The sequence below is a fragment of the Melanotaenia boesemani genome, chromosome 17 (genome assembly GCF_017639745.1).
Source record: "Melanotaenia boesemani isolate fMelBoe1 chromosome 17, fMelBoe1.pri, whole genome shotgun sequence".
NCBI classification, from domain to species: Eukaryota; Metazoa; Chordata; class Actinopteri; order Atheriniformes; family Melanotaeniidae; genus Melanotaenia; species Melanotaenia boesemani.
In genome coordinates this window covers 12,640,073-12,665,987 of record NC_055698.1, presented here as the reverse complement: position 1 = coordinate 12,665,987, position 25,915 = coordinate 12,640,073, and the positions used below count along the sequence as shown (strand labels likewise).

The following is a 25,915-nucleotide window of genomic DNA, read 5'->3' as shown; positions in this document are numbered from 1 at the left end:
GTAAGTGGGGTTTTATTTGTGCACATTACGCCACAATTGGTCTCCTTAATGTCCGTCTCATTCATGCCACGGAGTGATTTATGAGCTCCTGAAGGCAAACATGGCTTGGGTATTTGACTGCAACTTGCACACAATGTTAAGAACCCTGCCATGATCAGATCCGTGCTGGCATATTTGCTATTTTTTTTCTCTCGCTCTCAATACAGAATACTAATTCTGAAGGTGAAAATAGAAATAATTCATGCTACTGTGCTTCAACGCAGATAAAATAGTTGTCGCATTTCCAGCATATCTTAAAAATTGAAAGGATGATTCAGGTTTAAACAAAGGTTTCCAATCATAAAAGATTTTTTTAAAACCATTTGTACATATTTTGATTATTTTGAAACGAATAAATTGACCCATTAAAAACTTACATTAAGAAAGCTAATTATTTATAATTATTTTTTAATGAGGCAAACCTTTCTAAATAACCTGCGTTATGTTAAAACTAAGTTATATATTAAAAGTAATATTCAATAGCTTATTTGAAACTGGACTACTGATAGCCATAGCCAACCTGTTGTTAATTGAAATTTGCATATCCTCCGTCTCTATTTCTTCTTCTTTAATTTAATATATTTCTTACATGCATATTTTAAGAAAAGGAAAAAAACACAAATGCAAAAAGGAAAACTCAAACAGCAGATTAAAGTTTTTTTCAAGTTAATTGTATTCTAACAAAAATATCCAAGACATTGGAAGCTATACAAAAATAAAAATGAGCAGGTTCCATAGGCCTAATACTGAGGAATCATTCACACACTCATAATTTCCATTCCAAAATATCAGGTTGTAATGGTAATTCAGTCACTTTCAGTACAGCTATTTCAGTGATTTAATTTATTCCTTACCTTGTATTAACCGTCAAGTCAAATATCAACATAATAAATGTGCCGAATACACAAATAACATCAGAGTTAATACCGTTGTAGCCTGATATCACATTTAAAAAAGTGTGAGTGATTTTAGTTAATAGTTCAGATGCTGCAGGTCGATTGTGGTTAGAGACTCCGAGAAAAAATAGAAACTGTCCGCGGAGATGTCCACGGGGCTGTCCAGAGACTCTGACAAACTCGGCGAAGCTGCATCTGAGAGCTGTAGGCAGGAATCCGAGGAGAAAGGTTGAAAATCGTGTAAAGAAACATCCAGGGCCGAGGGGCTGTCACCATTGTCCGGGCCAGATGCCGATCCGGGGCCCATTGTTGACATGCAGCCCGGAACAGTGGGTGACGGGTTGGGAAAATGTTTCAGATTTTTGTCATTGCTGCTCAGCGGCGCGGCAGCAAAGCTTGTGGACTCTCCATTGTGGAGCTGCTGCGCGTTGTTCTGAAAGGAGCAGGTATCTCTTTCCAACAGGGCCCCGCTCTGCTCACACAAGGGTCCCTCGTCCTCCTCGTCGCTGTGGATGCCGTCCTCGGTGATCTGCCCTTTCCCATCCCCGTTGTGGTTCTCCTTGCTCTGGGTCTGCCGCTTGTGTTTCATACGCCGGTTCTGGAACCACACTTTGACCTGTCTCTCGGTCAGATCCAGCAAGGCCGCTATTTCCACCCTCCTTGGCCGGCACAGATACTTGTTAAAATGGAACTCCTTCTCTAGCTCCAGCAGCTGTGTGTTGGTGTAAGCTGTTCTCAGCCGACGGGAGCCCCCTCCTCCCCCACCGTTTTCCACAATCTCAGGCGAGCCTGGAAAATAAGCAGCACGGTAGCTTGGGATTAAAACACAGGACACAACAATTACATAACCCGGCTTCCCATAAATCTAACGCCATGGCTATCACACCCCACTAGAGTGGCTCACAAAACGGTACAGCAAAATGGCCGCTGGAGCAACTAACCTAATCTTATACAGCCTTTATTAAAACATAATGTCTGCATAAAAAAACAGACAGGATTATTTTAAACATAAAACGTAGCTAACATTAACATAAACCAAAGAGAAAGCTCTATAAAACGGTGAAGTCCATCGTGGTGTGAGATTCTAATGAATGCGCCAGCTGCCCTCCACGGCAAAGGCACTCCATCACTCTTCATTACTGTCACACATCAAAACTCTGCTTCGGCTAGGGGAATAAATCATTGTACATCACCAAACTTTATCCAAACTTTTTGTCTTTCTTGTTTCACAAAGCGACTTAGTAATCATAAATCCCTGAGGACAGAACTACTGAAGCACATACGTTGTTTTGTGAGGCCCCACAGGGTTCTATTACAGCAACAGATAGTAAATTTGCAGTATTTATTCCCATGTTTAAAGTCACATACCTTTTGGAGAAAAGCACACTGGTCCGTTGGAAATGGTGGTAGTAGCAGTGGAGGTTGGCAGGTGATTCCTCTTGGAGGCTTTCTTCTCCCGCATCCACGGGTATTCCGGGGGTAAAGAGGCGGTGGGCAGCGGGCTGCATCCATCGGGGCTGTGTCTGGGCCGGCCGTGCCGCGGATGGCTGCCCGGATTCAGGCTAGGAATGGTCTGCTCAAAGGGAGGAGGAATCAGTGTCGGGCGTGAAAGCGTCGAGCTCTTGATTGATGAACTTTGAAATGAATCAGCGACAGGGGGGAAAGATGTCAGGCACTCAGCAAGCGACGGCTGACTATTGATAAAACCGCTCTCTCGCTCGAATTCGTAATTCATCTCCGCTCCCTGAGAGCCGAGGAAAGTTTGCACGCGTATTTTTTATAAATGTTGCGGCTCAACGAGGACGAGAAAGAAAAAATCATTTAAAAAATCTCCAGGTGTTGTTTTTTTTCTATTTCACTCATTACGGCCGTATGGGGACCAAGCCACTATTAAACTATTGAATTCATGGAGACAAGGTTGAAATTGGACCGAATTGCCTGTCACATGATTACCTCTGCCCAATGACAATTTGGGGTTTAATCAAAAGAAGCCCCTGTCTGCCTGATTGATCCAAAAACTCTGGTGAAGATCGCCTCGCTCAGCTGGGGCACAACTGTTTTTATTTACATCTTTGTCCGCTCAGTTTATCCTCCTCTTGCCCCTCCAGTCCACTCTACTAAGCTACAAAATGTGTTTTTTAAGAATGGCTGACGCTCAGTATTACAAGGAAGGAGCCCAGCCTGGTGTGCGCGGATTCGTGCACTCCTCTTTCTCGTATTGTTTGAGGATGTCAGTGAGAACGCCCCCACCACACATTCACACACACGCGCGCGCGCGCACACACACTCACACACACGAACATTTAAACCAGAAGCTCTTCATATTTAGGCAGATATAAAGAAACACGTATAATCTGATATTGACAATTCTCAGTGGGAGCAAATCCAACAATCCGGTCTATGCAACGAGAATGGACATTAGGATGTATGTGAGTCTTTAAAGGTGCATTACAGTGACACATGCATTGCAAACATTGCCATGTGTTGCAATCAAAAGCCAATGTACCAAGTTAATACTGACAAATATGACACATTCAGACCGTTTTGCCCCTTAAAAGCAACAAAACATCTACAATCGTTGAGCAGAAACTCGTTACAGACAATCACTGTAGATTCTTATACTATACGGACTGTAGAAACAGTATATTAAGGCATTTATTCAACAAAAGGTCGATTTTATAACGAGGTCAGGCGCGCCCATGTTTTGTGCACTAACTTAAAAATGCTCAAGGCAAATGCTCTTATTTTTGTAAATTCACATGGTCAGATTTTTTTATGACTGAAAACAGCCGTGATAACTGCATTCTTTTAAAGGGTATTGATGTGTTTAAATAGTCTTTTTATGTAAACACTGCAATGCCACGAGACTTGACCAAGATTTATTGGAAGGATACTATAGCTGGAATGCTGGGAAAAGCTTCCCACTGTATTTCCATTATCATCCCCACCTGAAATTGCATCGAAGCAAACATCAACACAGTTACAATCGACCATTTACAACGAATCCATTTGCAGCGTTATTATGCAGATGGGAATGTTATTGAATCGCTCTTGCCCCGCCGTGTTTGGTTTCATTGCCCTTCCAGAATAATCTGTGAAAGCCACATTCAGGATGTTTTTAGTTAGGCAGTACACGCTGTATTTTCATTTTGAAAAAAAATATGGCTTAGTGAGTAACAGAGGGAAGAAGAGAAGTGGAAGGCCTCTCTCAGTTTGTTGCTTATATACCAAACAAAGAGTCCTGGAAGCCTGCGCGCGATCAATCTTACTCGCCAAAAGGTCTGACAGCTCGGTGCCCTCACAACACATTTAAGGCTTCTAACTCTCCCCCGGATCAAATGCAGCCAGGAAGCTCTGAGAAACACTGGCCACTCATATTAGAACCAGTTTCTGCTCGTAGTTTTAGTCTAGTTGTCGCTGGAGGGATTTTTTAAAAGACAAATAAGAAGCCAGCCACACAAGATGCGACCATTTCCTTTCTGGAGGGCGGTAATGCGCCAACGGTAAGCATGAGAGTGAAACAATATTGGGAACCTAGTTTTTATCTTTGAATTGTGAATATACACGAAGACGTGTGTTTTTTCGTTTTATTGGAAATCTGTGTTTGTAAGCAGACCTGACTGCATGAAGGACAGAGTTGCTAGGGGAAGAGACGAATGGCTTTTTTGGAATTACGCACAGGCTTTGTGTGCAAGGAAAGGAGTGGGTGGCGGCATTTAGTGGACTCCAGCCTGTCCTACACACTTATCTTTACAGCAGGTTTGATTTAGGACCACTTTCCCACGGATTTAAATTAAATTAAGGAAGCACAAGTTTTCTGTTTCAGTTAAAATACAGTTAATGCGAGATATACTGCGCTTTAAAGTCAAATCGTTGTCTTGTTGCGTATTATATGCATATTCGTGTATTTTTGTCTCTGTGTATGTCAGATGCAGAAATGTCCATTGCACTTTTTTTCGGTGACACACCATGGTTCAATTGTTCTAGGTTTCCCTGCTAACCATATGTCAGGGCCACCAGTGATCATGCCCACTGAAATCAATCATTTTGGGTTGAAAATTAGGTTGGGGGGGGAGGATAAATAACTACATAAAAAGTAGCTTGATTAAATAATGGTCCAAATCCAGAAAATCCGACCAAGGCTTTGAATGTTTCTCTCAAAAATAATGTCTGTATTTCCCCAAAATAGTAGTTCCAACTGTTTTGTATTTTGGAGATTTACATGAGAAGAGAAAGCTGAAAAAGAACATTTTAAAACCTGAGGATTTTTTTTTATCTTTTTCATTTTACGAAATACAAAATAATTAAAAAGATAAAAAGAAAAGGAATACAAAAAAAACAACATTTATTTTTTCAAGCTTTCCATCGATCTTTTCTTTTCCAGCAGCCCTCATCATCTACATAACCGACTCTCTTCGTACTGAGCTGGCTTTGCGATGGCATGTGCAAATCTACAAAATAAATGACACAAATAAGCTCCTTCATGATTCTACTTCAGACTGTATCCTCTCTGACCGAATTTGACTGACTGAATATATCAGGGAATTATTTTTTAAACGATTTCTCATTTAGCTTGTTGTCTCCTTGCAGATCCTCCACAAGGGCCCAAGTGACATTTTTATTATTATGGATGTACCCACGCAGATGAGAGGAGGGGAGAGGGCCACCCTTGAGTTTTCCTCACGCTAAATCAAGCAGAGGAAAGAAGAAAAACGAATCTAGACGTTTTTTTTAAACCCAACACTAGATATTAAATGTTTTTTTTTTTTTGTTATTTTTTGTCCGAGAAAATATAATCCAAATTGAGGATCTGTTCCTTGTTTTTTTATGCTTTATTGGACTTCCATAATACTGTTAATTGTTCAATTTTACAATTAGAGTTTTTTTTACCTTCTAGAATTTTAAGCATTGAATATCTACCAAAGCAAAAATATAGGTGTTTGGACATATTTTTTCATTCAGGAAAATGGCTTGTAATTGATTTTTTTTTATTATTATTTATTTATTTATTTTATTTTATTTTTTTTGTAGAATGTTGCTTAGTATTAATTAAAACTGAAGAATGTATTTCATTTTATATCAGTTCTTTTATTCATTCTTCGAACCGGAGCAGCATGGAATGTTTGACACTGAAAGAAAAAGTGATGTGTGTTCTCTTTTCTTCAATAAAGAAACTGCTAATATGTGTCCTTCTTGCACCCTTATTGCATGACTGGTTAATTTTACATTCGCTGAGAAAATAATAAACCTCCTTGAAGAAGAAGAAGAAGATGAAGAAGAAGAACAAGAAGAAGAAGAAGAAGGGGGGAAATAGCCTATAATGACGACATAGTTTGCTGCTGCACCCGTCTAGGAGCCTCAGACTACATGTATGCACTGAACAGGACCGAGATGCCTATTTTCCACCAACCTTCTCCCCACACAAAGATGGAGGGGCGTCAAATAATACTAAGGGGTTCTTTTTTTTTCTTTTGCCCCGAACAAAATAAATAACATTAGAAAGTCCAATATGACAAAACATAAGCAAGGGAGGTTGCATGTAAGCCTATGGCCCTTGTTTTTGAAAACATATTTCCCTCAGAAATCCCAACTCGTGGCTCTTGAGGTTTCTTACAAGTGCAACAAAATGCAATAACACAATTCTTCAGCTGTGGATAAATAAAAGACGGACACCTTCACATTGACAATGAATAACATGTTCATAATACCCTGTTTGAGATTTTTAAAAAAAAGAAAAAGAAAAGAAAAAAAAGATTAAATAGGCCTAATTGGCTATGCTGTGCCCCCCTCCTTAAAATATAAAGAGAAAGGTTTTTGTGAGACAATGACATAAGCAAACAGAGGAAAATTCAAGCAAGTCGTGATTATTTATCCTACGCTACTTCACACATCAAACTATAGAAAAACATAAACAAGAGCAAAGGAGAAGGTGGAAGCCGTGAGGAGGCGCAGAAACAAAGCAGTAATATGTCTGGAGGTGGATGAGACAATGGGCGGAGTGATCCAGGCAGCGCCACTGCTACAGATGCGTCAGTTTGGGCGCTTCCTGGATTCTTCCCTGAGAGTAGTGCGGTGTTAGGTCTGTGTACGTCGGTGTCGGATCACACACTCCGTGATGCTGACTGTTGCCCATCGTGATTGCTCCATTGTACTCCATGTTTGCAGACGGTGGGTGTGAGAGGTGGGTGAGACCGAAAACAGAAGCCCCAGAATTGGGCATTGAGTCGATGTAACCTCCGCCGACATAAACGGGGCTACCTTGCATGTGAGTTCCGTAGTTGCCATTGCCTTGGAGAGGATGCGCGTCATACTCGGGCGTGCCCGAGTCTGTCCCGAGGTATCTCTTCTGAGAGGGCGGGCAGTTATTGAGGGCGTTGTTTAAAGGAGGAGGATATGACGTAGCCATACCGTATGCATTGTGATGAGGTTTACTGTAAGACGTTGGCGACTGGGATTCATATGGTACACTGTTTACAAGAGAATGCATAGAGTTGAGGTATCCGCCTCCCCCACCGGTGCCACCACCGGAAGCCGGGCCCACGGGACTCCGCGGGGACTGACCACCAGGAGAAGGCATCATCCCAACGCCTTTCTGATCCTTTTTGTATTTCATCCTGCGGTTCTGGAACCAGATTTTGATCTGTCTCTCTGTGAGGTTGAGCAAGTTTGCCATCTCCACCCTCCTGGGTCTGCAGAGATACCGGTTAAAGTGGAACTCCTTCTCCAGCTCCACAAGCTGGGCACTGGTATAAGCTGTCCGGGCCCTCTTTGATGCTGCTGACCCTGGAGGACTCTTGTCTCCGGGGCAACTCTCCACTGTCAGGGGGAAGGAGAGGAGCATGTCAGTCAGTAATCCATTACAGACACACGAGCAGAGCGGTATAGAGGAGTGAGAGTGAGAACAGAATCTGATAGTGAATCTTTGCTATCAAAGGGGGGCTGTGGTGGTGATAGAAATGTTTACTAGATAAATATGCCCATAAAAGTACATTCTTTTGAAAATCGTCTTTTCTCGCTTCACCTCCCTCCTAACAAGTTGCAAGCATTTCAACATTTTGATAAATCTACTCCCAACACAGGGGTTATCATTAGGGCTCCAATTAACAATCAATGCACCACTGCAAAACAAGAAATGTTACTGAGGAATACTAGATTTCGTATGTGATATGGAACCAAGTGACCTTAAGATTGCTACTTAAGCATTTTGACCCTTAGCCTGCCCTATATTTGCACAGTAACATTCGCATAATGCAGGATTATGTATTCCTCGGGGTGCATGAAAAAAAGCACGCATTGCCCTTACTGATAAGCTTAAACGACTGAAGCTTGGCTGCAGAATAGCAAGGTTGGTCTACTTACCGTTGTGGCAGGCGGCCAACACCTAATAAATTTCACTACCTGTCTCCTAAACCTGGAGTAAAAGGAATCCAACATGACATAACCTGACCCCATAATGATATTGCAGAGATGAAAAAGAAGTTATCACGTGGACTAGAAGCAATATCCATGTAGGGCAATGTAGGGTGATCACGAGTGAACAAGGTGATAAGGTGATTTTGGGTGACCAACAAACCCCCCCCCCCCCCCCCCCCCCCCCCCCCCCCCACAGAAACACACACTTTTTTTTGGTCATTTTTAGGCTTGTCGGTGTGATTCATAAAATATGGGCATTGAAAACTAACCCTTATACACCTAGGGTTCACGCCTATTTAACAGCTCCGTTTTTTATTGTCTAAGTGTAAATAAACACTTCCGAATGCAACACCTAAAACTGCCTGCTAAAGCGGGATCTTGCATTAAACCTTGCATAATACAAGAGTAAGTTACTATATTAATGTTCGTTATCAATAATTACTGATTAACATAGGTTTCACTGAAAATGAGATTCATCTACTTAATTTACAACACAGTAAACACACAGAAAAGAAAGGTATGTGATTTTTTTTCCATCTGTAACATATCCTAACTTAAACCATCATGGAGCCATCCTTTCAAACGTCAGTATCTGGCTTATGAGTAAATGAAGTGTAAAGGTTTGCCTGACATCAACTATTGTATGTGCTGTTAGATAGCTAATTAAAACCTCAAATATTCACTAAAGTAAATTACCATCTTAATGCAAACAAACAAAATCTAAAATCAAAAGAAAAGAAAATGAAGCACAATGTAAAAATCTTTATTTTTAAATAACTAAACTTGGATCTATGACTCCTTTTCTGCATTAAAAACAAACAAAAGAATAAATCATCAATGAATAAACACTCCATCATCTATTGAAATGACACCTCATGAATTAGCATTTTTACTGTCGCACTTCTACATTTTAGGCTAGCTCTAAGTAAATACGCCCTCCCTGGTTCCCCCTCCCCCCACACACACACACTGACCCACCAAGTTTTCCTCTAATCAAAACAGCAGGACAAACTGAGACAACTGTTGTGTGTGTTTGTTTGCTGTCTCTCTGGGAACATTATGTGATCAGGGGAGATGCATGTTTACAGTAGGGGCAGGTCAGCTGCAGGGCATGGGGACAAGGAGGACTCATACCACCAAATTCTTCCAGTCTGCTGCCTTATATTGCATGAGTATGGACATTTTTTCTTTTTCTTAAGGCTAATAGTGCACTCAAAAAAATGAGGTGGGCATGTGTTCAATTTGTAAGAAATGAATACGTTTGCTGGACATGATTCAAATGGATTTGCATTTATTACACAATATAGTCTAATTGACTGGACATGATTGCAACCAACATCTGTTTTTAGGTCAACATGATAAATTCATATGGTAAACGGGTGGCATGGTAAAGTCTTGTTGTATTTTTTTTGAGTGTACAATGTGACTAAATCTTTGCGGGATGTGAAATAAAAAAGCAACACTTGTATGAGCAGACTAGCTTCCTAATTGGGTAGTATCTCATTGTAGTTCTTGGCTCCTGAATAAGTTCTGAGAACCAGCGGCCTAAATTACAATTTATGTAGTTTCATTTGATACCATAAACCACTGGCTTAATAGTGATGGAGTGATATTAACAGCTCTGTACCACTAGCATATAAACCTGAACATTTTGGACTTCCCAGTGAAGATGAATTGTTCTGTTGTGCTTTGCCCCCCTTATTCCTATTCCCTTACCTGCCCGCCCGCCCACCCCTGTGTATTGTATCCACTCTCGTCATGAATGTAACAAGTTGTGTGAATGTCAGCAGCAGTTAGTACCTGAACTGGAGCTACTGGTGGGTTTCTGCTTGGTGTTCTGACGGGATTCCTTCATCCAGGGGAAGATCTGTTTGTTGCGAGCAGAAGAGGTCGGGGAGCCGTTCTTGGAATTGGGCTGGTTGGACCCGTTGCTTGCATTTTCGCTGATAGCACCAGGGGACTGTGAGGGAGGGGGTGGGCCTGACATCGGCACCTGCGGTTGATTGTTTTCGGGTAGAACCTTGGACTGCGCCGCCTGAATGGCTGTGGTCCTGTTGCAGCTCTCCGCCATCTCCCCCGGCTTCTGCAGAGCCACGGAGCCGCCAGGAGACTGCAGGGAACAGGCAGGTCGATGGTACTCACTTTCCACATGAGAGGCCCGGGGATATTGGACCTGATTGGCATCATAACTGAAGCCATTTGCGCTTTGATATGGGTAGCCACTGTAAATTGCGGAGCTGTCGTAGTAGGTTGCCTTTTGCATCTCGCCGTTTCCCAATATTTATTTCAGAAACTGACAGGGTCTTGACACCCTTGTAGAATAACATTGGCACCCTGTGGTCACGTGACGCCTCTCCGCCAATGGCCTCCTTGGGTGAACCTAGGGTTACAAGAAGCACTGTGAGGAGGAGAAATGGTGGCGATCCATCTTACTTTTCAATGCAGACTTGACACTGGAGACTATGGAGGCAAGATAGGGCCGACAATTCTGTAGACTATTACCGTTTACCTTATGGCTTACACGGGGCACAAAGGCATGCTCTAACCTTGTATTAACATCTGTGCCAAATAACAGAAAAAAAAAAACATTTTGAAAAAGCATCCATATCATATTTATAACCTAACAATGAACTGTAACACCTTAAATCAATGAGCCAAAATAGGAATATATTTATAGACCACTTTACGGGTAAATGTAATAGATAAAAAGCGAGCTGTGGAAATTACTTGTCTTGTTAGCAGGCTACCACACAGGAAAATAATATTTCTGTTACAATATTATTCTACGAACCAAGCTGTCAACAGCATATCTAATTTCCTTTGCAGCAGGTGAAAAAAATCAGTATGACCACAAACTTTTAACCCTTTTTTCTTCGTCTTCTTCTTTTTCTTTTTTCTATTAGGCCCAAGAAAACACGTAAAAACAGAATAAACAGAACATTCTGGTCTACCTGGAGCAAAGCAGGAAAAAAAACAAAACAAAAAAAAATAACAAACAAAGAAACCCCACGTTCTCTTTTTTTCTGTCTTAGCACGTTGCAAGATAAATGAAAGGGCCCCGAGGAAACCTGAAAAACCGGGCGGGCATCCGTGCATCCCCATGACAATGGCGTGAACTTTTCCTCGCAGGCCCATAATAATGGCTACTGTCCGTGGGGCTGTGGGCGCAGGCTGTCCGTTGTGGTGATATATAGGGGGTCAGCGGGCCGGGACTGCCTGCTCAGAATGAGTAACCCGTGAGCAGCCAAGTCAGGCTGACAGAAACCCTGGAAGAGGGAGCGGCTAGAGCATGCTGCCACAGGTCCATAATCTACGTAGAAAGACTATTTGAAATACTATAAGCCATAATGGACACACAAATACAGATCGTCTGGGGAAATTTTTTACAGTCTAACATAACAGATATAATAATAATAACAATAATAATAATATTAATAATAATAATAATAATAATAATAATAATAATAATAATTTGTCCTGTAGTATCGTAGATGTATATGAATTATTATCTTCTGTCTTTACCTTCATCTAACATCTAAACACTGCCCGCCTCCCTAAGCTCTTTAAAGTCTATAAATACACCATAAAAATTTAACTAAAATCTAAGTAGGTTTTCATATTAAATCCTATGTGAAATATTTTTAACAAAATGCCCAAGTTATTATGTATCTTAAAGTTAATCAAACTCTAAAATATAATTGTTATTAAATCGTTATAGGATGCAATGAAATTATTAATAATTTATTTCATAAATTGGCCTAAACTGTAGTGCAGAAGCGAGCATATCCGAAGGTTTTCATACAATCAGAAATTATTCAAAACAAACAAAAAAAAAATTTTTTTTAAAAATTAAAAAAAGAAGAAGAAAAGAAACCGTGAACTCAGGGATGTCACAGCTGTGCATACCAAGCGGCGAATCAATCTAAAATAAAATGAGCCCTCAGCTTGTATGGAGTTACACCGCAGACTGAAAGAAGGTCTTTGCTGTCTGCACACATGATGACCGGGCAGAGATATCAGAAAGCTTTGTAGTTTGTATCTCCTGGCGAACCAATGCGACATTCATAAATGGCAGAGCAAGAAAGACAAAAGACAGGCTTGAGCTGTGTGCGCAGCCCTCTGCTCCTTGCAAGAGAAATCTGGCTGCCTGACTGTGTGTGTGAACTCTTCCTGAACCGAGATCTAAGTCATACGGTGATAAATCACCGCGCGACACACAAACTCCACCATTTACAATCGAGGGAGCCTATTTCTGGCCTGCTTACCTTATCCTCTCTCGATGAATGCAGAGCACCGAGCAATATTTTCTCATTCAGCGACGAAATCGATCAAAGCAGTAATCCAGAGAAAAGTTTAAAGGCAGGCAGGGCTGACTGGGTGAAGGAGCAGTAGCAGACTGCGCCCTGCCATACACCAAGCATTAGCAGCCACAACAAAAAAGGGAAGAGCCGAGAGAAGCCCCCTTTTTTTCTTTTTCCTTTTCTCTTTTCTCCTACTCGACGTGGATGGGTAAATCGAGATTACGAAAGCAGGCGTGAGCTGTCGGGTCAGCGAGATAAGAGTTATCTGGCCTTAGGACTGAATTTATCGTCATGCTATAGAGCAATGGAGAGGGCTTCATTGCAATATTAACGTCAGCCAAGGCAATGCTTGACTATGAGATCCTTCACCAGTACCATGCAGACACCAGTGAACTGCCCCGAACCAGAGCGTCACCATAGACAAGAAAAATTATGCAAATGAAGTAGCGCCTTGGAAAGCCAGTACAAATCAAGTGGTTGCCTCTCCTCCTCCCCCAATCAAAGGAGGTAGTGCATGTAGTAAAAGAAAATAATAATTCATCGTCACAAATAGTGAGTCCCAAAAGTGTTTTAAAGCGTTTTCTTATCATTTACTCTGCGTCCAAGAATTATGAAACTAGTAGTTGATATGTTGGAGAGAGAAGGCGAATACAAAGGAATAATTAGGCGCTGAGCGTGCTGCATTTCCATTTCCATGGGACATAAAGGGTTTCTATTCAAGGCTTAATCATTAACCCACATTTTTTACCAAGGAAAAAAAATCTGGGTTAAACACAAGGACGCGCAGTTCGTTTTGGCTATCTACGCCTGATATACTCCTTATGGCTACGAAGAACACACCGTGCGCATTTTAGTCAAAAGGCAACCGCAGATCAAAGCTTTTTATGTCTATTAAAGGATAACCCCACCAAGAAGATGGTGTGAAAAATGAGCAAGACTTTCATAACCAAAAGGCAAGGCAAGGGACACACAGCGTGGAACACTGAAGAAGAGAGCCGGCAGCGTGGGGGGAATCCCTCTGCATGGTAATGCTGTCTTTTGCAGCAGGAAAGAAAGACTGAGAGAAATAGATTTATGGCCCCGCTCAGCTGTAAACACGGCCAGCGGCTAGAGCTTCTCTGCTGGCTTCAGGCTCTGGGACAAAATTCAATGACACAATTAGAAAAGGTAGAACGCACGGACGGCGTGGGAAGCTGAGTGGGAGAAAAATTCAGGCAGTGGGATTTTTTTTAGCTAACTTTGCTTTTTCTTTTAACAAAGCAACGTTGTCACTTTGTATAATTATTTACTTCTTTGTCCTTTGCTAAAATGCTGATTCGTCTTTCTTTTTAATTTGGCCCTGAGGAGAGGGTTAAAAGTCAGTGAGGTTGTACTCGTTTACTGCCGTGCGTAATAATGCGCAAAATAACGTAGGAGGAAAAAGTAAAATGCTAGTAAATTAAGAAGAATAAAGGAAACACTTCTAAAAACTTTACAGGAACACACCATAGAAACTACAAGCAGCTGGCTTTCACAGAAAGTAGTTTTTTTAAATGAGTAAGGCACCGTTCCAAGACCCGCGATTCCCCTCGTCACTTTTATGGTGACAAATTACACCACAAAGACAAGTGGAAGAGAAGGAATTATTGCTCTCGAGCTGGTCATATTGCTGCTACACGGAAATGTACAAGCCATAGGTTGATTCTCTAGCCCTGCGAGCGCTTTGGTGGGCGTGTGTGGTACTTATTAGAAATTGAATAAGGATATCACCATTAAGAATTCATAACACAAATCAATAAAGATATATGGACTTACCGAAGGCAGCTCAAGATGTTTCCGAGACGGTGGGATGGCCTGAATTTACTGGGCCGGATTTCTGCAACGAGGAGTGGAACACAAATTTTTAATCTTTTGGAAATGAATCCAACATTTTTACGTGTATTGTAAATTACATTTATTTGGTTTTATTTAATATAGTCCATAATGTAAGCATGGAATGTCATCACAACTCATGGGACTATTGTTGGCCGCCGTTGTTTAGGCCCTCATTTTAATGCTTCAAAAAGGCATTTGGCAAATAAGGTAAATTGAAGAACTATGGAAAAAATAACAAAAAGCATTCTAAACTAATATTTAGCAAAAACTTTAGAATCAAATGTTGATTCCAAGTCTTTAATTCCATTTTATTTTATTTTATATAAGGACGGGATATTTTACAGCGTAAAAAAACTAGACATTTTTATTCTTTTAATATCTAAAACAAACAAAAGAGACGCAAGAATTAAATAAATGACACACGTAAAAAAGACGACAACAAAGAGATTCTTTTTCAAACAGTATCTTAACTAAATATTACTGTCTATCACCATAATATCACTAATAAGATCAAATTTGGCCCGTGCAAATATCTTGTTTTTGTTTCCTTGCTGGTCGGTGAGCATCTACTCCACAACGGATCGAATAGTCATTAGCTTTCGCTCACCATCTTCCCCAAGTCCCCGCGCCCATAAATCAAGCAGGAGCGCCGTGACCTCAGCGCGGCCGCACGGTCCTGGATGGCACTCCTTCTTCCATTATATCCTCGTTTTCCCGGCGGAGCGACACAATCCCGTCGCTATCCTCCCTACTTTTTTATGTAGCTCGTCTTGATGTATCATTTACGTGCAGACACACATAAAACCACAGAAAGACACGACGTGTTTTGTTTTATAGGACAGGTTGAAATAGCAGATTCGCGTGCTCTGTTTGGGTGTTTCTTGGTAACCAACGCCTGGTTTATTTACAAACGGTATGGCTATCACGGGCCTATTTACACAAATAGTTGTTTATGTTGCTAAAGATTTTGTTTAAGCAGAAAAGTTGAATGTTTGTTGTTTTATTTAAAAATGTATTTTAAATTATGTATGCATTTATTGTCCTGTTAGTGTAGAAAGGGTGATGTGGATGCAGCAGGGCTGACTCACTAGCTTTGGACCTCAATCACATCTCTAAACTAGGATATCTAAAATGTTAATCCTAATCATGGGATAAATGGTTGCAGCAGGAGAAATAAGACAAAGTCTCAATTTTAACGGTCTGAGAAAGAGCTTAAAATTTTACCAATATGGAATATGGTTAAATTAATGGCGTTTTGCTCGGAGAATCTAAATATTCGTGAATATTAATAGCTTCTTGATATTTCTCGCCCAGTAAAAGCAGTGGAACCCCCCTTTTTATCTGACCTCTGCCTCGCGCAGCAATAACTCACGACAGTAATGAACAATCGGCGGAAATACCTCAAAATAAAATCCATCCTCCCAAAGCTCAGCCTCAGACTGTGTCTGCGTGGAAAAACATATCCGTCCGTGACAGCAGAATACATCCACAAACACGGGCTTCTCTCTCTTTCAGTCCACCTCGCTTCGACTTTCTTTTTCTCCCCTCGATAAACAAACTACAAAGCTAAGACTCCCCTTTCGGAAAGTGGGGGTAACCAGCATATAATCTGCATCATATGGCCAGACCGGGGCTCCGGTTTTTCTTCCCAGTGCCATAACATCGCGCAGTATTATGCGTCCTGCTCACGTGACGCAACGTCAACTTAAATCCCTTTTATTTGAGCCCGTGAATCATTAATGGAGGCAGTCATTGCCCCTGAGGAGAAACGGATCAGTTTGGAGGGAGAAAAAAGAGGGGTATGTGACACTGCAATGTATCTGGCAGAGGAGCAAGCCTCTCACTGAGAAGCAGCTTTTCCACGTGTCGCCCATTCACAGGGAAAGGCTGTTCTGACAGTTTTAAAGTGCCATATATTTGGTGCCTGTTAGCAGCTGAAAGAGCTTAATCCTTACAGTTTCAAGAGCAACCCACAGCAAGGTAGAAACGACAATGTTAGCACAACAGAGAAACAATTCACACTAGATGGAGAAAGCTATCCTAATAAAACACCATTTATGGATGGCATAATCATTACCCCTGTAAAACTCATTCCCTTTCTCTTTATTGCTTGAAGAGTGTATTAAACAAAACTCAACATCGCCCCCCTCCTTCTAGTAACACTTCTGTTTTAGTACCACTTAATCTGCCTCTGGTCCTCCATCAGCAAAGTGCGCATGCTGCGGGGTAAATAAAAACCAAACGTTACAGATTTACCTGTCATATATAAGGAGGCTGTGCGTCCTGGTGGTAGTGAGGGGTGCCTGTCAGTCAACTGAGGGCGGAAAGTGGAGGTGAGGTAACCAAAGAGTGGCTGCTCGACCCCGCTGATCAGAACACGGCACCCATTAGACCAACATGCACTGACATTTCCTAAGAGCGACTGAGTGATGGTAGAACTTACAGGTTTGTGCAAAGTTTTGTGAGCGTTTACGTACCAAATCCGACATAAAAAATAATAACTGGGAAGAAAAAGAAGTAATTAGACTGTGCCACGTTCGCCATGGAAGATATGCTTCTGACACTCTAAGTATTGCCACAAGTCTTGTCCCGGAAGAGCTACTCTCTTCTCGGCACCGTTTGGCGCTTGTTTTCCGTCAACACCGAGCAGCGGGCGTGGAAAAATCCCACCACTATTAATCATTCAGGGCGGACAGAGACACCATCGCACTCCCACATCAGCCTTTGTCCTCTCAAACTACAACTTGAGTGGCAAACTTTTTAAGTCAAGAGCAGAGTAAAAAAATCTATTTATTCGCCTTTTATTAAATCTAAAACATGAGCTTTGATTATGCTAAAAGTCACAAAGATAAATGTTTTTGGATGGTTAAATTGAATATGAAAACTGTTTATTGTTTTTAAGTCGATTTTTTTCTGTCTTTAACCCAATCTTTTGTTTCTTTTGCAGATGTTAAGCTGTCAGCAGGATGTGAGGCTCTATATCTCCGTGGTCTAAGAAATAATCCTACGTTGCCTTTCGCCACTGCTCCTGAACTTTTCCCTGACCCGCGCAAAGGCATGAAGAGTTTGAGTGGGAAATTGTTTGTGCTTCAAAATATGAAGAAAATGGAAATCAAAGGCCCACAGATTGTAGCAAAAACTTTTCCCTTACATTCTGATGCAATCATTTTCATATTTTCCATTGCACTAAGGTATTGATTGATGATGTGTTATATCTCAATAACACAAATGTTTCAGATGTATTTATACAAATCAAGGATCCTTATCACTGTCAGCAAGATGAGGTTAAAGGCACAGACCTCTGGATGTTGGCCAGACGGTGGTCCATATCTACCCACAATGTTGACACTGCGAGCTCTTAACAGCCAGGCTTGGGTTACCTATTCTCTCAGCCGAAGATAACTGCTTCTGCAAGGTTTACCCCGGCCAACATCAAGGCTAATGCGAAATTCAACGCCTACAGCTGAGTGGAGCCATTTCTAATTAGCCTCAGACCAACAATGTGACGGAGTAGCAAAAGACTTGTTTGCTTGAAGGAAATAATAAAGCAGTTTTTATCTTATGTTGAACCGGCTCTTTGTCATGCCTGACAATGTTTCGTTGTGGCTTCTGTTCCGCAGTTGCTTATTGCATATTTCCAGAGGTAAATACAAACTAAAGCGCGTATTCCAATCATGTTAATGTTATTTTAACAGTATTAACATCCGTACTAAAACTGAAAAACTCCACTTTTAGTTTTATTTTTCACATTAAAGTGTCTCAATTAATGTTTTAAGTTTATCTGAATGTTGCATTCATTTAGAGAAGAAGCTACAAACAAGCTGCAATGCCTGTTCCTGGTTAGTGTTCATGCTTTATGCTTAACATATGCAAGCCATTTCTTTATTTTCTTACCTCTGAAGAAGGTTTCTAGGTTTGTACTACGCAATAATACGATATATTATTTTAACTTAGGTAAATAAAAGGATAAATAATTTGTCTTATGAAGTTCATAATGTGCAGAATGCATGTCCGTATCTCAACTCTAATTTATAACTAATGATCAGAATTCAAGCAAAGTCAGACTAGCTGTCATGAACCATATTTATTGAACGTTCCAATATCAGATGTTAAATTTACATTTTACCTCGAATCCATAAACATACAGGAAATGGCAGTAAATAATATATATATAAATAAATATATATATTTAAAGATTTTCACACTAATAATAATAATAATAATAATAATAATAATAATAATAATAATAATAATAATTATTGTAATTTGTCCTATAGTATCGTAGATTTATATGATTTATCATCTGTCTTTACCTTTATTATTATTATTATTATTATTAGTAGTAGTAGTAGTAGTAGTAGTAGTAGTAGTAGTAGTAGTATCGTTGTGAAAACATTTAAATACTTTTTAATTTCCTGTCAGCTTGGATAATTTTGTTTCCCCTTTTCCTTAAATTGTGTCTCCACAAAGCCTAAATAAAAAGCTTCTACTTTATGTCTAAGTCTACTTACAAGTCATGGCGCTCTGTGTCCAGAGTTCTATCAGAAGAAAGAAGATCTGACCCGCACCCTGCAGAACATCACTTCAAATGAAAATAAGTCAGATTTTCTGATCTATTTCTGACCCCCCGGGGCATTCATTATTCAACAAGTCACGTGAGCGAGGGCGAATTAAAATTTCAGTAGTCTGAAAGTGACCTCTATTCGCGAATCAAATGACTTGAAATCTGTAATTGAACTATAGTTGGACTTGTTGGAGTGTGCGCAAAATCAGTGCCAGTCATCCTCAGCTCTCTCTTCTGTCCTGCTTCCTATACGTTGCTGGTGAGGATTTTTGCAGCAATGTCAATTAATTTTGGAATTATTATTCTAACACTGACACATATTTGGTTAGAAAGAAAAGTTACACAAAGCTGCTTCTAAAACCGTAACTCTACGTTTCTGTCACTCTGTGAATTACTTTAATTTATGTTAAATCAAGTTAATTTATGATTATGTGCATTGTAAACCCATCCATTATAAACATACCGACGTAATCGTTAAACTAAATCATCAACGTCAACACATTCGTAAAATTATACTGCACAACATGACAATCCCAGCATGTTTCTGCCCATGCCTGCCCTCTCGTAAAAGCCTGCCAGTGGTGCCTCTGTGGTGATCTGAAGAAGAGCTGCCTCTAAGAATAATTTTGGGAAAATTCATGGCCCAGTTAAACACAGTTATTGTTTCCACGCCGTCTCTGGGTAAATCTGAAATGTGAAGAAAAAACTGACGGAGGTCTCAGTCCTGATGTATGGTCTGGGCAACATTGTGTGTGTCGAAAGGTCAGGGGTCAGAAGAAGTGCTCCGAGCCTGATTGGCCATTGCTGGCAGTGTCCCCTAGCTGAACCCTCTATTGTTTGGATGTAGCAGGTAGTGACCAACACTCACACTCTGGTGCTCTAAGGTTGGCAGAGATCTCCTTCTAATGGCAAAGTAGAAACAATATGTGTGGCTGGATATATTTAACAATATTTAACGGTTTGGTCTGACTCTGGAGCATATCTTGTATTTCCACTCTTAATTCATTAAAATGCGCAAAACATTTACGCATGTTACACATTCGGATTTAAGACAATTGGACATGAACAACTTGCATGATGGGAAATACTCTTCTGTTTAAAAATTTAATAAATTTCTCAGAGTCGACTTAATTCCGAGTAGCAGAAAAAATTCACATTTTATCCGTAAGAAACAGTTTTTATGAATACGTGCGTATTTCTGCCTTGAATACAAAGTGAAACGTCAATATAAATACCTTAATTTTGTACATTTACAAACTATGCTGTATTCCACGTAAATATGGTTTTAAAGAGAATTTAAAACACATCTATAAGTTTTTTAATCTTTATATTTTTTTAATAATACAGTGAAACATTAAATTGGCCTACTTGGACGCCTTTAGAAATGCGTTCTGGTCTACAAAATGCGAGTAAATGTTTTATCACAAACACAACGTGAACAATTGTAAAAGACGACGTAAACATGTCACATTTTTTAAACCTTTAACATATAGTCGTACAATTTTAACACGGTTCATATAATGCAAAAATAAATACATTATTTCTTTATTTTTTAAACACTGGACATAAACATATTTTTATTCCAGAATTTTTAGTAATCAATACGTTTTTTGCACTTCTATTGGTTTCGTTTTGCACCGTGGATCGGCGTAACTGTTCCACATTTTGACGTGACATTGTTGGTTTCAGCTTCTATTATCTTTAGAAATTATTATCATTAAAGCAAAGGCACCCAATTCGCAGACACACACGCAAATAAGTACGGCTTAAAAAATGCTTTTGCACTCAGTTGACATCAATATAGACGGTGAAAATTTTAAAAACCATGTCAGCCTTGTAAGTGAAGCACATATTTATTTCACAAAGACATGATTAACCTACACTAGCCTATACATTACAACGGTCATTACTGAGACAACACACACGAATATTCACAGTTTAGAACACAGCACAACAGAGGACGCACTAGCACAAATGAAACTAAACCTTACAACACTAACAAATTGACGAAATACTTCCCTTATTGTGCCTTCATTAGGTAGGATTTGTCTATTTACATTAGATGTGGAAGTCACCTGGACTACATTCAACAGTAAACCAACCCACTCAAACACATAAACTACACTGCTGCCCTGACTGATGCCATTCCTCTAAAACAGCCCGTCCGGTTTTCTAACAGGCATCTAAAGTCTTGCTAAATATCTTTCAAGTATATTAGAACTTTCCATGAGCAATAGTAATAAAAAACTGAAACAAACATAGAAAAAATGAGCGCAAACTTACTTTCACCTCACTCAATTTTAACTGCAATGATAGGTACACTTTGCTCCAAGTCCTACGTCTGAATGTGCGTTGGATTTATTCATAATAAACAAATATATAAACACTTCAGTTGCCACCGTGGCAATTAAAGGTGAATTTCAAGCTTATGATGAGGACAACCGCAGAGGAAAAGGGTACAAAGGACGTGACAGGGGCCCAATGGCAGAGGCAAGGTGACAGAGATAACACCATGTGTAAAATACTGAAAATCGGTCCATCAAATTCCACTTGTGTTGTTTGCCATCTCAGTCTGGTTTGGGTTTTTTTCGGGGTTTGGGGTTCATGCACTATAGACCTACAGTGCACGGCGTGGGGACAAGCTGTTGGCCTGTTTTGATCTGCTGCTGTTGTTGTTGGGCCCCGGAGGCTGAAGACGAGGCCGAGCTAGAGGAGCGAATCTTAGTGTTGGGAAGCTTGTGCTCCTTTTTCCACTTCATCCTCCGGTTCTGAAACCAGATCTTGACCTGACGCTCGGAAAGGCACATGGTGTGCGCGATCTCCACCCGCCTGCGCCGGGTCAGGTAGCGGTTGAAGTGGAACTCTTTCTCCAGCTCCAGAGCCTGCTGGCGGGTATAGGCAGTGCGAGACCTCTTGGGCACTCCTCCATTGTAACTGGCATTGACTGAGAGGGAAAAAAGAAGCCATACACAGGCAAGCAAGCAGGTGTTATATGCAGGTTGATTGCGTTTATTCCAATCCCTTATTTGCGCCACTGGACACATTACATGGTATGAAATTACAAATAAATTTCTGGTTTTAGTGGGATGTTGCAGCCGTTTTGTTTGCTTTACTCTGTGTCTTGTTTTAGTGTACGATAGTCTTAATGTAGAAATGCGAATACACAAGCACCCGCATCCAGGGACAAATCAAGCTTAGAAATGATTAACAAAACAGCAGGGCGGAATATTACAGTTTGGCTTCACTCCAGTTGTGGAGGTAGTTTGGGTTAAAAAGCAACAAAGGCACATGGCCCCGACAGACGAACACAGGCAATAAAATTTACGAGGGTCCTTAATTACCGACCCTGCTGCTCGATAGTCGTAAATTGCTGTTGTAAGGACTGCTACCAGTGCTGCTTCAATAGACCTGTGTGTGTTCCAGTGGTGGTTTCTCAGTGGTTTTGCTATTTAACCGTAGCGATAACTCACCGGTGCTAACGTGGACCTTTTTCATCCAAGGATAGACCACCGGTTCCTTGCCCTTCGCTACGCCGGGATACACCTCACTGGCGAGGCTGCAGTCTTTGCTGGCATTTGCCCCTGCGCCACCATCTGGTGCCGCGGTGAGACGAGGACCGTGGCTCTGTGGAACTGGCTGCGGTTGTGCGTGGTGCCCATCGCCGAAATCGTCGAGTCCGGTGGTGGGAACGTTACCATAATCATAGCCCGTTTCTGTGTAGTTTGACCTCGGATAGGATGGTTCGTCGTGATGGGGGAAGCCCGTATCTTTTGGTCGCTCGTAGTAATCACCAGGGTTGGGAATATATCCGCTCTGCTGATATTCGTCGCAGGGAGGAAAGGAAGGCTCGATATAGTTGGAGTTTATCAAGTAGGAACTCATGGTCATTAATTTGTGAAGTGCAACAATACTAATTTTTATCGCGCTGTCGTTTTTCTGATCTCCACAAAACCCTCCTACTCCCTGTCAAATGTACAAAGTTGCCTGGTCACGTGTGAAGAGCCACCAATCACCGCCTGTCCTGTGGGCATCATGTAAACAGGAACCAATGGAAAGCATGGCACTGGTACCACCAGGACCGCTTGGACTGGCTTACGTTGGTGTTTTCTTTATTAAATCAAGGTATATAAACCCATACTAATCAACTAAGTTGTTTACTGCATGGAGCAAACTTATGTGGGTGAGGCTTTCTTCGTCATCTGAAACAGAGAGTAAGTATGAAATCTGAGCCCTCAGAGAATAAAGCTTGTTCACAGACAAAACCCTGTTCCTAACAAACATGATTGTTGGCTGTTGGAAATCTGTTGCATCCTAGAAAAGAGCCTCACAAAGCAATAAAATAACAACCAAATTATCAAGGTGTTTGTTAGACTACTCAAATTATCACAAAAGAAAACAATATCTACAGCTGTGCAGAATTCACTGACGAGCCGCCTTTCCGCGGACATTCAAACTTGCAAGGCTCTGTAAACCTTGTGCATCTTCAAAACCTGACATGTTCCCGGTGAACACACACAATTTGCGGGAAAAACATGTATTCATCGAGATTTATGTAACTGCACTCCACCTTTTATCCAATTCTTATTAACATTATAACACATCATTTGTATTGTTTTCCTCAAACAAAGCAAAGTTTTTCTCTCAAAAAACGACTTCAGTAGTGCAGTATGATGAACAAATATACTCCGTGCATCAACATGTTTCTATTGAAAAGCTTACCAAAATAATTAGGCAAAAACTTTTGGAGACCTTACATTAGAGACACACGTCAAAATACACATTTCAATCTTTCACAAAGGAATTACAGTAAAGAGCTCCACGTTAACCTGAATGAGTCTGTGTAGCAGAGATGAGTTCATATCTTACACATAAACGATGTTTCTACCTTTACATAATGTAAAAATACATTAGATAAAACACATATTAGGAACAAATTGAAAACATTTATTGCACCAAACTCTTCTGTGCTTTAGTATTACTGTGATGTACAGCAGGATCAGAAATATGCTTAGAGGTTTCAACAATGAAAATGTGAATGTTTCGTGACAGTAAAACAATAGCTAAAAGGTAATAAATAATAATAATAATAATAACAACTATAACTATAACTATAATAACAACAACAATAATAATAATAATAATAATAGTAATAATAATAATAATAATAATAATAGTTGTAAGGGAAACAGTTGCAAAAAAGAAACACATAATTTCATACACTGCCGTAATTTTCGATTGACAACAAAAATTAAATCTCATTTTGTGTTAGTGTTTGTTTATTTGTATATAATCTGAAAATTTCTGACCGTGCTCCTTTCTATCGACCATCACGTCCAGATCCAGTTTCCTCTCCACCCGAGGTGCTTCACTGTATCCGTGTTCTCTGAGGATGCAGCAGCTTCTCTTAAAGCTGGTCCACACTGTCCACTTCAATAGGACCTCTGCAAGGAGAAACAAGGAGCCAAACTTACAGAAATATTGAAAGCTTTCTTTTCTCTCGTGCCTTTTCTCTCCTTTTCCCCCCTTTTTTTTCCTTTGGCCACCCTCCCTATTCTTTTTGCTCCCCTACACAGAGATAACTTCTGCCTGACCCCAAAGTGACATCGTTTCCATTTTGTTTCTGATTAATCTTGCCCATTGACAGTCTTTGTTAAACAACAAGGCGTGCCCCCTTTTTTTCCAAAGAGGCGACATTTTCATATCTGTTAGACGTGGTGACCTGAGGTTCACCCCGGACTTGGACTTCAGTTTTTGCAGGCTCTGTTCAACTCTGGGAAGATGGGTGGGTGGGGGTTACTTAGGGGAGGTCAGCACCCCAAGAGGGTCTTCAAAAGATTTTTTTAAGTGTAAAAGACCTCTCTAAGAAAGCTCACGAGTCGAACTGCTGCAGAGAGATAAAATATGTATTGGTGGAAAGGGGGATGAAATATATTTCACGGGGTTTTATCTTTATCACTAAAGTAGTTTATTTTGGACGACTAAGAACACCCAGGCCTTCGTTTTTGCTCTTGATTCTTTTCACGTTAGAATATTGCTCTGAGGTAGAGCTGCTGTGTATCGTACAGGTTTTTCCTTTCGTTTTTCTGCACCTAACTCATTGTAAATGGCAGCTGATGTACTTCCCGCCACATATTCACTGTATCCATGCGGCCGGGAGACCACCTGAGAGACAATACGTCAACATAATGTCAGTAGGTAAGACGACTTCACATGATATCTAAATTCACACTCTGCTGCCATTCCATTATATATAGGTCTTGTATAAATAAGGGCCAGGTCAGCTCGGCTATTATCCACTTACTGTGAATTATCCTTGCGTGTTTTACGGGTCATTTTACTTGTTGCTGATGTGTTCTTATATTCAGCTATAAATAACTTAATCATAATGCTATTATCAGGTAGGGTGAGAAATCCAGGGCTGCAGTGAAATCCTGTTAGATAGCAGTATGGGTAATGTTTTAACTGCAGGCCTGTCGGATGCTGCTGTGTATTTGAGTGCAACAGTTCTGGGAAAATTTAAAGCAAGCCATGCCAAAACATAGCAAAGCATCGCTTATCTAATTTCACAGTAAGTAAATGCTTGCATACAGTAACAATGCAATGCTAGCTTATACTATCTCGGTAATTTTCTACAAAATTTAAACCCAATTTCCGGGTTTTAATTTTAAACAGAAACGGCTGCGGGGTTGTGTTGAGATTTCCACCCAGCAAAGGAGAGAGTTTGCTTTTAGCGCATATGCTGTCAAGTGAAGGTCTAGTTAACCTATATCCATCATGCTGACAGTTTACTGTAAATTTAGATTATCAGAGAAGTGCTTTGACGATGGTGACAGATTGCTAATGGTTCT

General features: G+C 40.6%; 3 protein-coding genes and 2 long non-coding RNA genes across 7 annotated transcripts; 2 read left to right on the top strand and 3 right to left on the bottom strand.

The window, feature by feature from the left end:
• Positions 1 to 388: 388 nt before the first annotated feature.
• On the bottom strand, positions 389 to 4,121 carry LOC121656561 (homeobox protein Hox-A2a). The gene is made up of 2 exons (XM_042011614.1): positions 2,304 to 4,121; positions 389 to 1,724 (listed from the first exon to the last, which is right to left on the bottom strand). The coding sequence occupies exons 1-2, from the start codon at positions 2,668 to 2,670 to the stop codon at positions 1,012 to 1,014; spliced, it is 1,080 nt and encodes a 359-aa protein (XP_041867548.1). The 5' UTR covers positions 2,671 to 4,121; the 3' UTR covers positions 389 to 1,011.
• On the top strand, positions 4,071 to 6,656 carry LOC121656567. Its single transcript, XR_006013420.1, has 2 exons — positions 4,071 to 4,438; positions 5,526 to 6,656. It is a non-coding gene; the product is annotated as an uncharacterized LOC121656567 (long non-coding RNA).
• On the bottom strand, positions 6,469 to 17,071 carry hoxa3a (homeobox A3a). 3 transcript variants are annotated; one of them, XM_042011613.1, is made up of 4 exons: positions 16,760 to 17,071; positions 14,444 to 14,504; positions 10,149 to 10,728; positions 6,469 to 7,751 (listed from the first exon to the last, which is right to left on the bottom strand). In XM_042011613.1, exons 3-4 carry the CDS (start codon positions 10,609 to 10,611, stop codon positions 6,955 to 6,957), a joined length of 1,260 nt encoding a protein of 419 aa, XP_041867547.1. In that variant the 5' UTR covers positions 10,612 to 10,728; positions 14,444 to 14,504; positions 16,760 to 17,071; the 3' UTR covers positions 6,469 to 6,954. The 3 variants fall into 3 exon arrangements, with proteins under 3 accessions (XP_041867547.1, XP_041867545.1, XP_041867546.1); XM_042011611.1 differs by lacking the exon at positions 16,760 to 17,071 and adding an exon at positions 15,904 to 16,213; XM_042011612.1 differs by lacking the exons at positions 14,444 to 14,504; positions 16,760 to 17,071 and adding an exon at positions 12,614 to 13,041.
• LOC121656566 lies at positions 13,167 to 18,065 on the top strand. Its single transcript, XR_006013419.1, has 2 exons — positions 13,167 to 13,674; positions 17,451 to 18,065. It is a non-coding gene; the product is annotated as an uncharacterized LOC121656566 (long non-coding RNA).
• A 2,499-nt stretch (positions 18,066 to 20,564) lies between these two features.
• hoxa4a (homeobox A4a) lies at positions 20,565 to 23,011 on the bottom strand. The gene is made up of 2 exons (XM_042011616.1): positions 22,538 to 23,011; positions 20,565 to 22,011 (listed from the first exon to the last, which is right to left on the bottom strand). Exons 1-2 carry the CDS (start codon positions 22,953 to 22,955, stop codon positions 21,677 to 21,679), a joined length of 753 nt encoding a protein of 250 aa, XP_041867550.1. The 5' UTR covers positions 22,956 to 23,011; the 3' UTR covers positions 20,565 to 21,676.
• Between the last annotated feature and the right edge of the window lie 2,904 nt (positions 23,012 to 25,915).

Coding starts and splice junctions, on each gene's coding strand:
- LOC121656561 (XM_042011614.1), bottom strand. CDS start 2,670: ATGAATTACGAATTCGAGCGAGAGAGCGGTTTTATCAATAGTCAGCCG. Junction 1,725..2,303: donor AGTGTGCTTTTCTCCAAAAG/GTATGTGACTTT, acceptor CTTATTTTCCAG/GCTCGCCTGAGATTGTGGAA.
- hoxa3a (XM_042011613.1), bottom strand. CDS start 10,611: ATGCAAAAGGCAACCTACTACGACAGCTCCGCAATTTACAGTGGCTAC. Junction 7,752..10,148: donor CACCAGTAGCTCCAGTTCAG/GTACTAACTGCT, acceptor TCCCCCTGACAG/TGGAGAGTTGCCCCGGAGAC.
- hoxa4a (XM_042011616.1), bottom strand. CDS start 22,955: ATGACCATGAGTTCCTACTTGATAAACTCCAACTATATCGAGCCTTCC. Junction 22,012..22,537: donor AAAGGTCCACGTTAGCACCG/GTGAGTTATCGC, acceptor TTTCCCTCTCAG/TCAATGCCAGTTACAATGGA.